The 14,044-nt window shown below is 32.1% G+C and overlaps 1 protein-coding gene and 1 long non-coding RNA gene across 17 annotated transcripts; one reads left to right on the top strand and one right to left on the bottom strand.

Moving 5' to 3' along the window:
• Positions 1 to 2,877: 2,877 nt before the first annotated feature.
• Positions 2,878 to 11,335, top strand: LOC111890110 (probable methyltransferase PMT2). 16 transcript variants are annotated; one of them, XR_008225941.1, is made up of 11 exons: positions 2,891 to 3,348; positions 4,009 to 4,104; positions 4,230 to 5,148; positions 5,240 to 5,281; positions 5,382 to 6,198; positions 6,528 to 6,576; positions 6,662 to 6,724; positions 6,881 to 6,933; positions 7,076 to 7,457; positions 11,002 to 11,078; positions 11,186 to 11,335. XR_008225941.1 is itself a non-coding variant. In XM_042897751.2 (9 exons), exons 5-9 carry the CDS (start codon positions 6,716 to 6,718, stop codon positions 11,042 to 11,044), a joined length of 354 nt encoding a protein of 117 aa, XP_042753685.1. In that variant the 5' UTR covers positions 2,889 to 3,348; positions 4,009 to 4,104; positions 4,230 to 5,148; positions 5,240 to 5,281; positions 5,382 to 6,715; the 3' UTR covers positions 11,045 to 11,175. The 16 variants fall into 16 exon arrangements, 4 of the variants coding, with proteins under 4 accessions (XP_042753685.1, XP_042753686.1, XP_052623009.1 ...); XR_008225947.1 differs by having other exon boundaries at positions 2,881 to 3,348; positions 4,230 to 4,903; positions 5,001 to 5,148; positions 5,382 to 6,724; XR_008225937.1 differs by having other exon boundaries at positions 2,888 to 3,348; positions 5,382 to 6,576.
• Positions 8,076 to 11,621, bottom strand: LOC111890191 (uncharacterized). The gene is made up of 3 exons (XR_006186241.1): positions 11,483 to 11,621; positions 8,883 to 8,952; positions 8,076 to 8,327 (listed from the first exon to the last, which is right to left on the bottom strand). It is a non-coding gene; the product is annotated as an uncharacterized LOC111890191 (long non-coding RNA).
• Positions 11,622 to 14,044: the final 2,423 nt, after the last annotated feature.

Genomic DNA, 14,044 nt, shown 5'->3' with positions numbered 1-14,044 from the left:
ACTAGATAATGATGATATCTCAGATCCTTGATCTCAAGCTACTCAAGTTCTTCTTCACCAACTTCTTCTTTCTCATTCCAAGCTTCAAGCCACTAAATGGACTTCACAAGATCAAAATCACACAAAGATGAAGAAGGTTAGGTCTCTAGGGTTTTGGAGTCAGGGTGGCTGGTAAGGAGGCTGGGGTTTAGGACATAATGAGGTATTTATACGGCTTAAACCCTAAAAATTAGGGTTTTGAGTCTGCCCGCGTATGTGTATCGACCCCTCGCATCCAATGTTGCCACTACGCCCCATGTATGCCAAGCTTACGCCCAACTTATGTCTTCAAACAACCCAAGTATATAACGACCCACTCACAAAGCACCCAACTCAATAATTCAACATTAATCTCATAGTCCAACAATTAATTACAAAGAAATTGAATAATTATCGTTACCTCAAGTCACGGGTGTTACACAAAGTCTACTTTAAGATCTACCAAGTAAGGAACAACTAGGTAGGATCATATTGGAGGTAAGGCCCGTTTGGTATACAAAGTATACTGTTTAGAAATCCCACTTTAAACACCTCACTAAATCCAGCCTAGACATCATCCTTATAAGTAGATCAATTAGTATAAGGACCCACTCACAAAGCACCCAACTCAATAATTCAACATTAATCTCATAGTCCAACAATTAATTACAAAGAAATTGAATAATTATCATTACCTCAAGTCATATTGGAGGTAAGGTCCGTTTGGTATACAAAGTATATTGTTTAGAAATCCCACTTTAAACACCTCACTAAATCAAGCCTAGACATCCTCCCTATAAGTAGACCAATCAGTATAAGGACTTGGAATCACTGATAAATCTTATCTATAAGTTCATAATAATGATAATGAATTTAAACATAAGTTATACTTAAAGTATAGTAAGCATAACTCAACTTGCAGCTGGTTTAGCGAGAAACCGGACTCTGCGCGGGTAGAGATTCTAAGCCAAAAGCTCTTATTCTTGGGGCTTTCTGATGCTCCGAGGCTTCACTACTAACACCTAGGAGGTGCTAGGGAAAGGCATATAAGTTTTAGGGGTGTTTGGGAGAGAGCTGGATAGAATTGTGTGAAGAAAATAGTGATTTTCGAGCTCTATTTATAGGCTACCATCAACCATGTACGTGGGGCGTATGCAAAGGCTATGCTGGGCGAACTCATGTTACGCCGGACATACTCATGCCACATGTTGCGATCACTTGGCAAGCCGTGAGGAAAAAGGTGTGGCCTAGATCTTGCCGCATGTCGATTTCTGGTTAATCCGAAAATTAACTATCTTCTAAAATCCATAACTTTCGCATACGAGCTTCGTTTTTGACGTTCATTATATCCACACATAGGTATCGACGTGATCTACAACTTTTGTTTAGACTCCGTCGGCTAATTTTAACTTTATTTTTTAAAGTTATATTTTAACATACTAAGACAGTTAAAGTCCGTTAAAAAATCATAACTTTGTCATTCGACATCCGTTTTCGACTGTCTTTATATTTTTGAGCTCCTATTAACGAGATCTAATATTCTCATTTAGTTTGTGTCGGCTAAAAACCGATTGATCTAAAATTTGATTTCCGGGTTGTGTACTGTTATGTTGAATATTAGAAAAATCATAACTTCATCTAACGAAGTCAGATTTGGACGTTCTCTTTATTCATGCTCTCGGTTTAACGTCTACTACGACTTTCGTTGAGATTTCTAAGGCTAAAAACTATTTCGTTAAAAATTTAATTTTTACTATACGCGGAGCCGTGCCGGTTTAATCGCAGAAACTTCCGGGTCATAACTTCTTCGTTATAAGTCAGATTTTAGCGTTCTTTGTATCTCCGGATCTAATTAAGACTACTTCAACTTTCTTCATATATGTTGGGTCTAATTATTATTTTATTTTAGACGCGTATTTTATTCCTATTTTATGATATTGTTATAAGTATGTATATTGCACATAATTTACATGTAAATCACATAATACTCAAATAATTCTTTTTCATTAATTCAAATTGGTTACAATTGTTGACCCTAACTTGTACGTGATCATAATAATGTTTAGCAAAAAACGCGGGCGTTACACTGACAGTGTTCTCGATATCAAAGTGGTTGTCGTGGGTGGGTAGACGATGGAGTAATGCTTCACTAACAAAAAGAGACACCAGAAGTTATTGTAATCACTACTTTGTGTTCTTTTAATTGGTTTAGTAATAGAGCTTTTATGAGTAAGGTCAGTATGATCAATTGTCTTATAACACTACTAGAAACATGGGTTTTAGAGATGGACAAATATGTCGTTATTCCGTCGCTAAATGTTGTTTGCGATGGATTAGCAACAGACATACTCCATAGCTAAATATAGTATGGCTAATGACATGGCGAGGGTTTTTGCAACGGATAAGTTTTTACTTGCGATAAATTTAGTGATGGAGTATCCATCGCAAAATGGTCCCTTAATAAAATTATTTAGGACATTGGCGACAAATTTGATAACAATATTCCATCGATGTTTAGTCGCAGTCTTCATATCCTTTTATTAATCCGTGTCTAATCCCTAGCATATCTCATGTATTATTTTTATTTTTTCTGTAGTTAATCCCTAGCAAACTTCATAAATGATTTTTTATTTATTTTTCGTCGCAGAGCCCTAGCAAACTTCATATATGATTTTTTTTCGTCGCTGATCCGTCGCAAAGATATAAAGTTAGATTTTATTATTATTATTATTATTATTATTATTATTATTATTATTTATATATTAAAATTCTCTCATGTTAGCTATAGTGAACTCGTTTTTTTTTTTTGGCAAAAGTAGTCCTTTATTTATGGATATATTTACAGTTATTTTCGTCCTTGTAGTTTCTGTACTTGTCTTTTGTTTTAATATTTTTTTCCCTTTGGGTCTCATACGATATTTCTTTTAATTTTTCCTACCTTTGGGGGTTTTGTTTATTCCATCCAGAGTGAACGCATCGCCTTCTTCATCCAATCGGATTTCTGCAATCTACCGCTTCCTTCTCATCGATGTATATCATCACCTACTACTTTCCTTCTTCATTGTTGCACAAAAAAGCAGACATGATTCCTTTACCGCCTCAACCTACCTGCTCTATCTACCATCGATAACGAACTCTATCTACCACCGACAACGAACTGGATACGTGTTCTCTTCTTAGACAACCACTGACACTTCTCTCAATCCTCCCCACCGCCTAATATACCCAATTCAGGTCCTTCCAATTTGGGGGTATTAACCCATCTTCTTTCATCTCCACCGACATCATCACATAATAACTCAAAGAGTTCGAAAAGCATGAGTGACCTTGGTAGGAACAGTACACCACATAATCTCCGGCTACGAGTCTGCAACACCATAATTTCTGTTGTTAATTTACACATGCCTTTTAGTTAAAAATAAATATTAATCCTTTAGTGTTTCCTTTATTGTTTCTTCCCTATTTCTAACTGTCATTTTTATATGTGATTTCACCCTACAAAAATCAGTCGAATGGTTTCTACTGTTCATGTGGTGTTCACATTAACATTTGTTTGATTTGGATTTTTTTTAAATGATTGTTTTTTGTGTGTTTTTCTTGATTCATTTTCTCAGCATCTTCACATAGCTGCCCACACGGTTTCACTTCTAATATAAGAACTCAACATTAGATTTGGCTACAATTCACAAAACCATATTACATCCTCTCAATGTAGTTACAAATCACAAAACCAGTTTCTGATTATGATGCCATGTGTAAAGTTTTTGACATTCACAAGAAGGAGGTAAAAGTATAATGCCTATTTTTAACCCTATCTGGTCTTTTTTTATAACCTTTTTTGTTTGTTACTACTATTGTTTTGGCAAAAAGATCTCAGTAAACACAAATTTAATAAATAAATCTTATATAACATAAGTTTTTATGGTGATTGATTATTCTAAAATCTTCTTTTTGTATATCAAGCTTACATGTAATGATTTATGCCCTTAGGTACCTGAATCCAAGTTTAAGGAGTGTTGGCAACACTAGGTGTTCCCTTCCAGTTGATGTGCTTATATCATGTAATCAGGAATTCCAATTAAAAAAGTAGGGTAAAGTTCTTATAAGTTTTCTCACTTCATTCACTTGCTATTAATTTAAATTATTATTACAATGCTTCTTCTATTTGTTTTACTCAGGTTCCATTGATGCATTTATCACTTATTATGCAGGAAGACCATGAAGGCATCAATTATTTTTTTTAGAATGTCCAACATGTTGGTTCTATTCCTAAGGAAGACAATGACTCTATCTCTGAACCCTTGGGTTTTGTGTGTCTTACTATGTTTCAGCCAAGGAACCTAGGAATGGAATCACCAATTCCATGGAATCAGGTAATGATGGGAGTCGAGCTTCAAGAAGTGGACAAGCAACCATGAATCTTTACACCTATACCTATCTTGATGAGAAACCAAGAATTAAATTACATACTATGTTCTGAAACGTTTTTATTTTAGTAGTTTCTTTAATGATAGGTCTCTCATCTTTTTCATTCCCGGAAAATTAGATGGAGATTTGCATTATACAAGTGATAATGGTGTTGGTGATTGCAGTTGCACCTGTTCTATCTCTTCCTTCATTCGTTACTCCTAAACCTTCTTATTCGTCGTTGGTACGCTTAATAGGTTTTTAGTATAACTTAAAATTTAGTTTTCTAATCTAATTTAACAGCAATGGATGTATTGATCTGTTTCTGGTGTTGGATTATTTATGTTTCATCAAATTAAACAAATTTTATAAATCAGGAAAAAAATTCATAAGTTACATTGGTGTTTAAGTTCTCCTTTGCAAAAATTGATTGTTTTAATGAATTGTTGTGACGACTACACTTGACACCAGTTGTGGGGTACGTATGTTTTTATTTTCAATTTTTTCTGAATTCTTTTTATTTGATTTACGATTTTTGAAAATTCTGATTTTTTATTTTTTGGCGTTATTTTTAGGTTGCAAGTTTTGGTCCTTACCTATGGAAGAGAAATGTGATAGCACTTTCATTTGCACACCATGAAGCAGAAGTTCAAGTTTTGGTCCTTACCTATGGAAGTGACATGGCTCATTGCTCCCGCTGCTTGACTCCATGGGGTTCAAATGGTGCGGACAATTTTTACTATTTTAATTAATTGGGTAGATTTTTCAAAATACAATGTTTTAAACGAAAGTACATTGGTATTTGTTGATGTAGATGGAAAGTACATTATGGAAATTGATCGGGTTCTTAAACCGGGTGGGTACTAGGTCCAGATGACATTTGGTGAAAAAACATTTTATTTTATTTATTAATTCTTGAATTCAACAAAAAAATTTATAATTTTTTTATATTATAGGTACAAGAAAATCGAATCGTGTGCGAGTCCTGGAAGTGGAGGTGATTAGGTGGCGTTTGTTGAACAACTTTATGATGCGGTCCCACCAAGCATAGTTAACGGTTTGATTCTGGTTCTGTCGGTTGAGAAATATATGGAAGATGGTAAACAAATGGAATAGACATGGGGATTGTTATAAACGGATGAATAGAATAATTGATTCCATAAGGTATCAGAATGTAATGGATATGAATACAAGGATTTGCAGTTGGAATTCATTCGTCCAAGTTGTGGGTTATGAATGTTGTTCCTACTTCTATTGTGGCAAATACTCTTGGAGTTTATTTACAAGTGTGGCCTTATCGGCATATATCACAACGGATATATAATATACAAACCTTTCAAAACTTAAAATTTATTAACTAAAAATTGATTATTAAATTAGAAAAGAATTAATTAATTAATATTAATATTATATTCCATGTGTCAAATGTTTTCGAAGAATGCAAAGAAGGTATAGTAAGCACATTGTTCGTATTTAGCAGTTCCATTCATGGGTTTTTGCACGAAAGGGTTCTAAAATGTATGAAGGTTGAAATTCTGCCCCCGCGGATAATCGGGAAAGTTAAATATGGTCGCCTGAGATAAAATTTAATTATTTTGTAAAGTCAAAAGACAGTGGCATTTAAGTTACTGTCTGTTATCATTTCCAGCTTTAGTAGTATTTGGATTTACATGTGAACAAAGTCTCTTTGATTTCCTATTTTTAGGACACATAGTAATGTTATTGCTACATCTAGAGACAAACTCTTACAGGCAACAACAACAAAAAAGATTGGTATGTGTTTGTTGTTCTACAAAAGGCTTTAGTTTCTTTATTAACTATAATTTTTGAATTGAGATTCACTGTAAGTAAAGTTGGAGAAGTTATTGGTAAAACTAGTTTGCTACTAACATCTACAAACGATCTGCAATGAAGGTGTAATATATTAAATGCATCGGGGTTTTCTTCTCCATGTCTAATTTTTATAAGATTTTGAAAGTAATTTTGATGCACACCAACTGCTCGATAAAATGCTTAAACCAAATCTTATTTCTTCTTTTTTATTTGCAAACTCCATAAAATTTTCCAGGGTTGTTGTTTTGATGCTCCATATCTTTCAACAGGTAATCAATTTCATCATCAATATATTTGACCTGTTTTATATCTATTGTGGTAGGTTGACATTTGTTCTATTAGTTCACATATAAAAATTATTTAGGAGAAATGATTAAATATTTGTTTTTGGCATATTTTATAGGTGGTTGAATCAAAATTACTAAAATTTGTCGAAACCATCATTGGTCCACAAAGGATGATAAAGGTACTTATTTTTTTGTTTTTTATAGGGAATTAGTAATTTAATATTTTAAAATTATTTTTTGTTAATGATGAATTAGTTTTTTGGTGTCAATTTTAATAATGTTCTCAAATTACTTTATTTTATTTATTAATTATTTCTTCTTGGCATATTTTACAGGTGGTTATGCTCTTATCTTGGTTGCATTTTCCATTTCTATTGTGTTCCATGAGGTATATATTTTGTTAACCTTTTTATTGATGTACATTTTGTTAACCAATTTACTTAGTTTCATTTTAGAAGAACCCATTTAGTAAAATTTGCCATGGAGGTTGTTGTTGATGTTTGTTTTATTTTTCCATTTAATCTTCGTAGAGATGTTCACTTTGGTGTTAAGTCAGTTTCTTCTTCGATTCCATTTGCTGTGCCATTTCCCGGTGGTTATGAAGAACTTCTTGATGAGGTTGGAATGTTGGATTTCAACAACATTGTTTGTTCTTTTTACATACATTCGTCGGTACAAATTGTTTTGCACTCAGGTATGACTGAACCTTATTTGGGGTTTGATCCTAAAGGCTTGATTGTTCTTTACTGTGCTAATTGCTATTTTTTTTGTTTAGGCTCTCATTTTGAAAAAAAATGTTAGCACTTTTTTTTGTGTTTTTTTTGTAGCTTATATGTGGAGGATTGTCTGGATCTACTGCTTCTTTATTTACAACCCTTTTTTGATGTGGCGAAGAAAACATCTCACACACAGGTTTGTTTATGTAAATATTTTGTTTGTGATTTCAGTTGTTTGAATTATTTTAAAAAACGATGCATTTTCTTATGATGCAGCTTTTGACACTCTTAAAGAGATAACCCAAGATGAAAGACTATAGAGTCCATATAAGTAATAATGATAAAATAAATTTTACTTTTTTTCTTTCTTTCTGAAAATAATGGAAAGGAATCAGGGGCTTAACTCCAAGAATGGCCATGTACATGAGTTAGAGAGCACTATAACATTCAACTTTCATTTTAATTATCTGTAACATATACATTTTATATGCCGGTAACAAATTTTTGACAATTTAGGTTCACGTCTATATATAGTTCAAAGAATTACAGTCCTTACTTTTTGCACTATTCTATTTCGAAGAAATCTGTATCAGTAAGGAGTAGAAATTTGTATATATGTAAAAAACCAATAAAAAAAGTTATCCGTGGTTCATCACGGGCTACCTTCCGGCCCCCGCAACGTGGGGGATCTTTTGTAGTTATTATTATTATTATTATTATTATTATTATTATTATTATTAATCTAAAAAAATATATAAAAAAACATTAACTAATAATACAATCCCAAAGCAAACATTTAACATTTAAAGAACACTAAAAATAAAAAAATATATTATAAAACCCAAAACCAAACATTAACATTACAATACCAAAAACTATCAAATCATCCAAAAACATAGATATCAATGTTTATCAAATCGTCCAAAAACATCAAATATTAAAATTTACCATAGCATCCAAAAAGATCATATTTTCCTAATGTATTTTTTGATGTTTGGCTTCCATTTTTTGCAACTTTAGCCTCTATTTACCCACACATCTCTTCTCGTATATATTCATACACAGTCTGCAGTTAAAACATGGATATAAGATGTTATAATCTGGTATTTAGGTAAGTACAATATCAGAGTAAGAAATTTTTATAAAGTATAGTGTTATGATAGGAAAATTTACAACATGGTAGATTTTGTAAGTACAATGTCATAATAGGAAAATTTTATAAAATACGATGTTATGATAGGATACTATAATGGACAAAATTAAATGAACCTATTGGGATGTTATTGTACTAGTTATTCCTTTCAAAAAGCTTATTGGATCAGACACAGATGCAAATCATAATATTCTTCCTTTCTTGAAAAGCAATGTACTTTTTAGACTATATATATATATATATATATATATATATATATAAGAATAACATTATGGGATGACACCCACATTAGAGTATTATACTTTCAAATATAAGATATTGTACCTTCTATTAAATTAAAGAATGAATGTATTTTCTGACATATATTAGCAGTGGTTCACATAAAAAAAATAGAAAGATGAATGAATATAAAAATTAAACTAGGACATTGAAGTATCCAAAACTTTTTGACTCTATAATTGGAAATACCTTAACTTTAAGTGCCTTTAGCTTAATGTACTCTTGAGTATACTTTTTATTGTGCAACCTTGCATAAAGTCTGAAGCAAAAAAAATCATATATATATATATATATATATATATATATATATATATATATATATATATATATATATATATATTTTGAGAATTATATTTACATGGTTCAAACACAGGTCTGATGTAGAAGATGAAAACTCAGGAAAATAAAGATAAACATGTTGCAGAAAGAAGAAAACAGAGGCTTGAGAATTACTTCTCTATCAAACTCTGGCTAAAGTAGGACCTAAAAAATCCTTATCAATGAACCAAGAAATATGTTAAATTAAATATGAACTACCACAAACATAATTTAAGGCATATAAAACATAAAAACAAACGTTATGTTATAATGAAAAACTCTGTAAACATTAAAAATAGCACTTCCAAAACTAACTATCATAATCAAAATATGCCAACAACCTCCTAAGACAAGAAAATGCCTGAAAAATAAACTCCATATCTTCCAAAAACTATTTAGAGGAAAGGGAATGATTTATCTACCAACATGGTTGGAATAAAAACCATAGTTTAGGACATAAAGTTGTTTTGTTTTTCCTATTACATGGAACATATCTTCTTCTACATAAACATACAGAGTGAACTAGCTGAAGTTGATGAAAGACTAGCTCATAAAAGATTTGTTAGATAAATTGCAGATATATTTGGCTCAATAACATAGAAAATGTTATAAATATAATTTTCTCTAAGCTAATCAACTCAATGGTGAAGGCTTAGATGGCTTGGCATGTATTAGAAAGTGCAGTCATGATAATCTCAACGACACCCAAACCATGTGTATTATGTGCTTATTTTAGTTTCAAGTTGGAAGATATGGTAATCCATTCTTAATCAACTCATTAGACACTTAGTTTATCATCTAGTGACATGACATTATGTGATTATCATATACTTAAAGAAAACATGGTAAGATGAGTTTTCCATAGTCATTTCCATTTTCCAATGATGAGGGTATTTACGTCTTTTTGACAATCTTGTAGGATGTTACTGTTTTTTGGAATCAACAACCATTAGCTGCAGGGGACTATGCATCGAGTACAGTTATTCCAGCATTCAAAGTTATGATTGACTTAGGAACACATGTTTTTGAGTGGAATAATACTTTTTTTTCAGAAGAAGCTTTTGTGTTTCCAGGATGATGATATAACTTAGCAACCTAAAATTGGCTTAAAATTGGTAAACCTCAAAAGAATAAAATCTTTAACTCCATTCCAACGAATAATAATGGAATCCATAAACAATTTACCATCTATGCACTTTGATATTTTTTTATATATATTGTGTATATAAGGAAGGAAACGTTAGCCAACACAATAGCTACTTTAGACCCTGGACTAGAAAGCCTGAAATTGAGAACCACAAATTAAAATTACCATCTTACTCCTCTAACCATAGGCCAAAATAAAAATGTTATACCCCATGTACCCCATGAAAATCACAAACATTACATTTTTGACGACTTTCAAAGTTGAATTTTACCGATTTACCTACACGTTGGTCAAGTTTTGTTTATGATGAAGGTATTTACATCATTTTGCAATTTTCATGGGACATAGAAAAATGTGTTCAAAACCTTCATGCCCTACACTTTCAAATCCAAGGAATCATTTTTTGGTCAACTAAAACAAGTTATTTTGAATCATTATGAAGTTTAACGTAGAAAACTACCTTTACAATTAAAAACCACACCTAATAATCATTAGATTGATCGATAATCAATTTTTAATCATACTTTGAATGTCAAGTTGGTATCCCAAACACTCTACTAAAAATGGGATAAAAATTAGACAAAACGAAAAAGTAAACAAAATATCTTTGAGATTATCTTCCAAGTTGGACAACCTTAATAACATAGTATTGTCAAAATATGGTTGGAATATTAAATACCCCTTCCTAAGTCTCAGTCTCAGGAGATACTTCCACATGGTAATAAACGATATTATAACAAATCCTGTTATGCATTTTATTGAGTAAATTATGTAGGTTTTTCTACAGTTACAAAGTATAGTTGACAAATTAGATTATTAAGCATGTATTTGGTTGTGATGCAGGACCTATGGTTACAAATGGTGCAAGTTTGGTTCCTCTTGTTAGCATAGACGTTTGGGAGCATGAATACTATTTACAGGTATGTGTATCTTAGGTTTTGAATAATACTATTTACATGTATGTTTCACTTAAATGATCAATTGATCATATAGTTAAATGTTTTAATGTATTAATTACATGATGCAGATACCTTGTGAAGAAGTACACATAGATGCTGTCAAAGAGATAATTAGCAATCGATGTCATACCTAGGGTACCAAAGTAAGGAAACAACTCTAGTTTTTAGAATTTAACTTGTTGATAAAGAAGAATGCCTTTCATATGGCTATGATTCAAGGTGATTCGTACAAGAAATGCTCAGATTTGAGATGGATGATGATTGAAAAAGAAAAGAAGGGGGAAATTATACTTAAAGAATATTTTGTGCATCTGAACTAAACGTAACTAATATGTAACTAGATCAAAGAAAATCAAGAGATTTACTTGAATCGGAAAGTTAACGAAGACTAATTTCAGATTTTCTTGATTTTATGGTCGGTGTGGCGGTTACCGGAATCGGAATCTGCAATGGTGAGTGGTGTCGTCATTTGTTTGAACAGAGAGGATGAAATTAGGTTAACAGATAGGATGAAACTTACTCCAGAGTGATAAAGCAAATTTGGGAGGGAAGGAAACTTACACCAATTTTGTGAAACTTGAATCAAGTTGCACCAATTTCAACCAGATATCATCGATAGAAAAAACAAAATGCACGTACCAAAATATAGCTTCCATCGGCGTTCTCTCGCAAAAAGCGTTCCATGATGGCAAAAATCAACTATTTTTCTATCCATCGTTGAAGCCCTCACTAAACGCCTTCATCTTCAACGGATCAACAAGGAATGGGGGGGTGCGTCGATAAACAATTGTGAGATCTGTAGATGATCCCTCGCTAAATCCTCGTTAATATTCTATATGTTGAATAAATAAAATAATTGTCTAAAACATCTTAGATCCGTCGCAAAACCCTTGCTATAAGCCTAAAATTTGCTAGAGAATTTATCTGTAGCTAAATCCGTCAATAAAACTCAAGTTTCTTGTAGTGTTATAAACCCCTTGTGATTGGTTAAGTTTAATTATTGGGTTATTGTCATAAAAACACACGAAAGTTTCACATTTGGTTTTAAATGACCATTTAACTTTTTTTAGACCTGTTAGACCACTAAACTCAAATTTTACCTGTCTAAAATACCAGTTTGCTCTAAATTACTAGGTTTCCCCATTACATTGTTATGTATACATTGACTTTTGATAGTCAAAGGTTTCCATGGACCACTCAAAGATATCTACAAAATGTTCAAATCATTGGTCGAGCTTTACAATGAAACCAAAGTTGATTTGAAGAGGAGCCGTCCACCGGACATGTCATCCAAAAACTCAAGCAACTTCGATGGTTTTTCTGAACCACCTTCCACCATTACGTATCCTCATCACAAATTATATCGTTGGTTATCAAAGATTCCAGTTTTCGATTATTTTGGAAACAAATGATATGAAACTTCAACATTAGATTCAGACGATTCCCTTTTTTATAGCTAATTCGCTATTTCTTTTTCGATTTTGAATTTGGATTTGGATTTCTATTATTAACTTCCAACCTCAAATTGCCACCATAAGTCGATGAACAATGTTGGTATATGTGTTTGTACTCAATACCCACAAAAATCATATAAAGCAAACACTAGCACACATATCCAACAATCCAAAGCCTCAAAGGCCTCTTCGAATTCTCCTTTCGACTCATAATCACTACATAAATCAAAATATCAATAAATACAAGGTTCCAAATTAGGTCTTAGATCACAATCGGGTGTGAGTAAGCCTAATCAGTCTCTCGATCATCGATTTTCTCAGTCGTTGAATCCGTCATACGCATAAATAGAGTGCATTTGATGAATTAGCGGTTGCAAAAGATGCTGTCGGGAGTTGGGGTAAGCAACGTGTCAAATCGATGGTGGTTTTCTTATCCTTGCAGGAAGATCATGAAGATTAAGATGACATCTTCCACATAGGCTTTTTTACCTTGTCAATTGGCATATCAACTTCTATTTACCGGATAACCGCTTCAATTTCTGCAAAATGACTTTATTGACATACAATTGTATACTTCAATAGCTTAAAAGACACAAAAAATATTTCATGGCCCATTTAATACCAAACCAAAAAGTTAATAAGGCTTCCATGACAATAACCCTTAATTATTTGCTAGACTTTTCATTTTTATTTCATCTCTTCAAGAAAAACATTGAAATATGGATATTTAACGAATCAAGTAATGAAAATCATTTTTATTAGGGTGAGCAAAAACCTTACCGCAACTAAAATTAATCGCAAAACCGCATGAACCGCAACCGCAATAAAAACCGATGGTGAGATTTTCTGTTTTTCAAAAACCGCAAATTTGCGGTGCGGTGCGGTTATTAGTTTTCAAAAACCGCAAAAGAAACCGCACCGCACCACATATATTATATACAATTTTTATTGTTATTTATTAATATATTAAATATTAAAAATAAGACAAGTTTTATGGATGAAAGAAGGATAAAATTTTAGAAGACAAAAGTGTTGGTTTTTTTGTATGTTTAACTTTGAAAAATAGTGAAATTTGAAAATTTTAAGATATTTATTTTTATTACTAGTGATTTAAAGTTTTTAAGATATTAGTTGTTTGTAATTTAAGTTAATTGTTTTATACCTTATGGTTTTATTATTGCAAGTAATATGTTTAAACTCTTAAAACTGTTTGAACTCTAAAGTGTGGTTAAAAACCACACAAAATAACCACACCAAATTTATGTAGTTAATAATCAAAACACACAAAACAAAACCGCACCGTAAAAATAACTGTCTCACCGCACCGCAAAAATAACCGCACCAAGCGGTTTTGAAAATAAATTAACCGCATTTGCGGTTAGTGGTGAGGTTTTGGCCAATAACCGTACCGAACCGCACCGTGTTCAATCCTAATTTTGATGGTAAATCCTAGCACCAAGGTAAAACAAAGAG

This window comes from Lactuca sativa, chromosome 8 (genome assembly GCF_002870075.4).
Source record: "Lactuca sativa cultivar Salinas chromosome 8, Lsat_Salinas_v11, whole genome shotgun sequence".
NCBI classification, from domain to species: domain Eukaryota; kingdom Viridiplantae; phylum Streptophyta; class Magnoliopsida; order Asterales; family Asteraceae; genus Lactuca; species Lactuca sativa.
Note: the sequence above shows the minus strand (reverse complement) of the source record. Positions and strands in the feature narration are given on the sequence as shown.

Bases quoted from the DNA above. Each gene is read 5' to 3' on its own strand.
- LOC111890110 (XM_042897751.2), top strand. The intron at 6,934-7,075 runs GTATATATTTTG...TAATCTTCGTAG, and splicing joins TTTCTATTGTGTTCCATGAG to AGATGTTCACTTTGGTGTTA. The intron at 7,458-11,001 runs GTTTGTTTATGT...GTTGTGATGCAG, and splicing joins AGAAAACATCTCACACACAG to GACCTATGGTTACAAATGGT.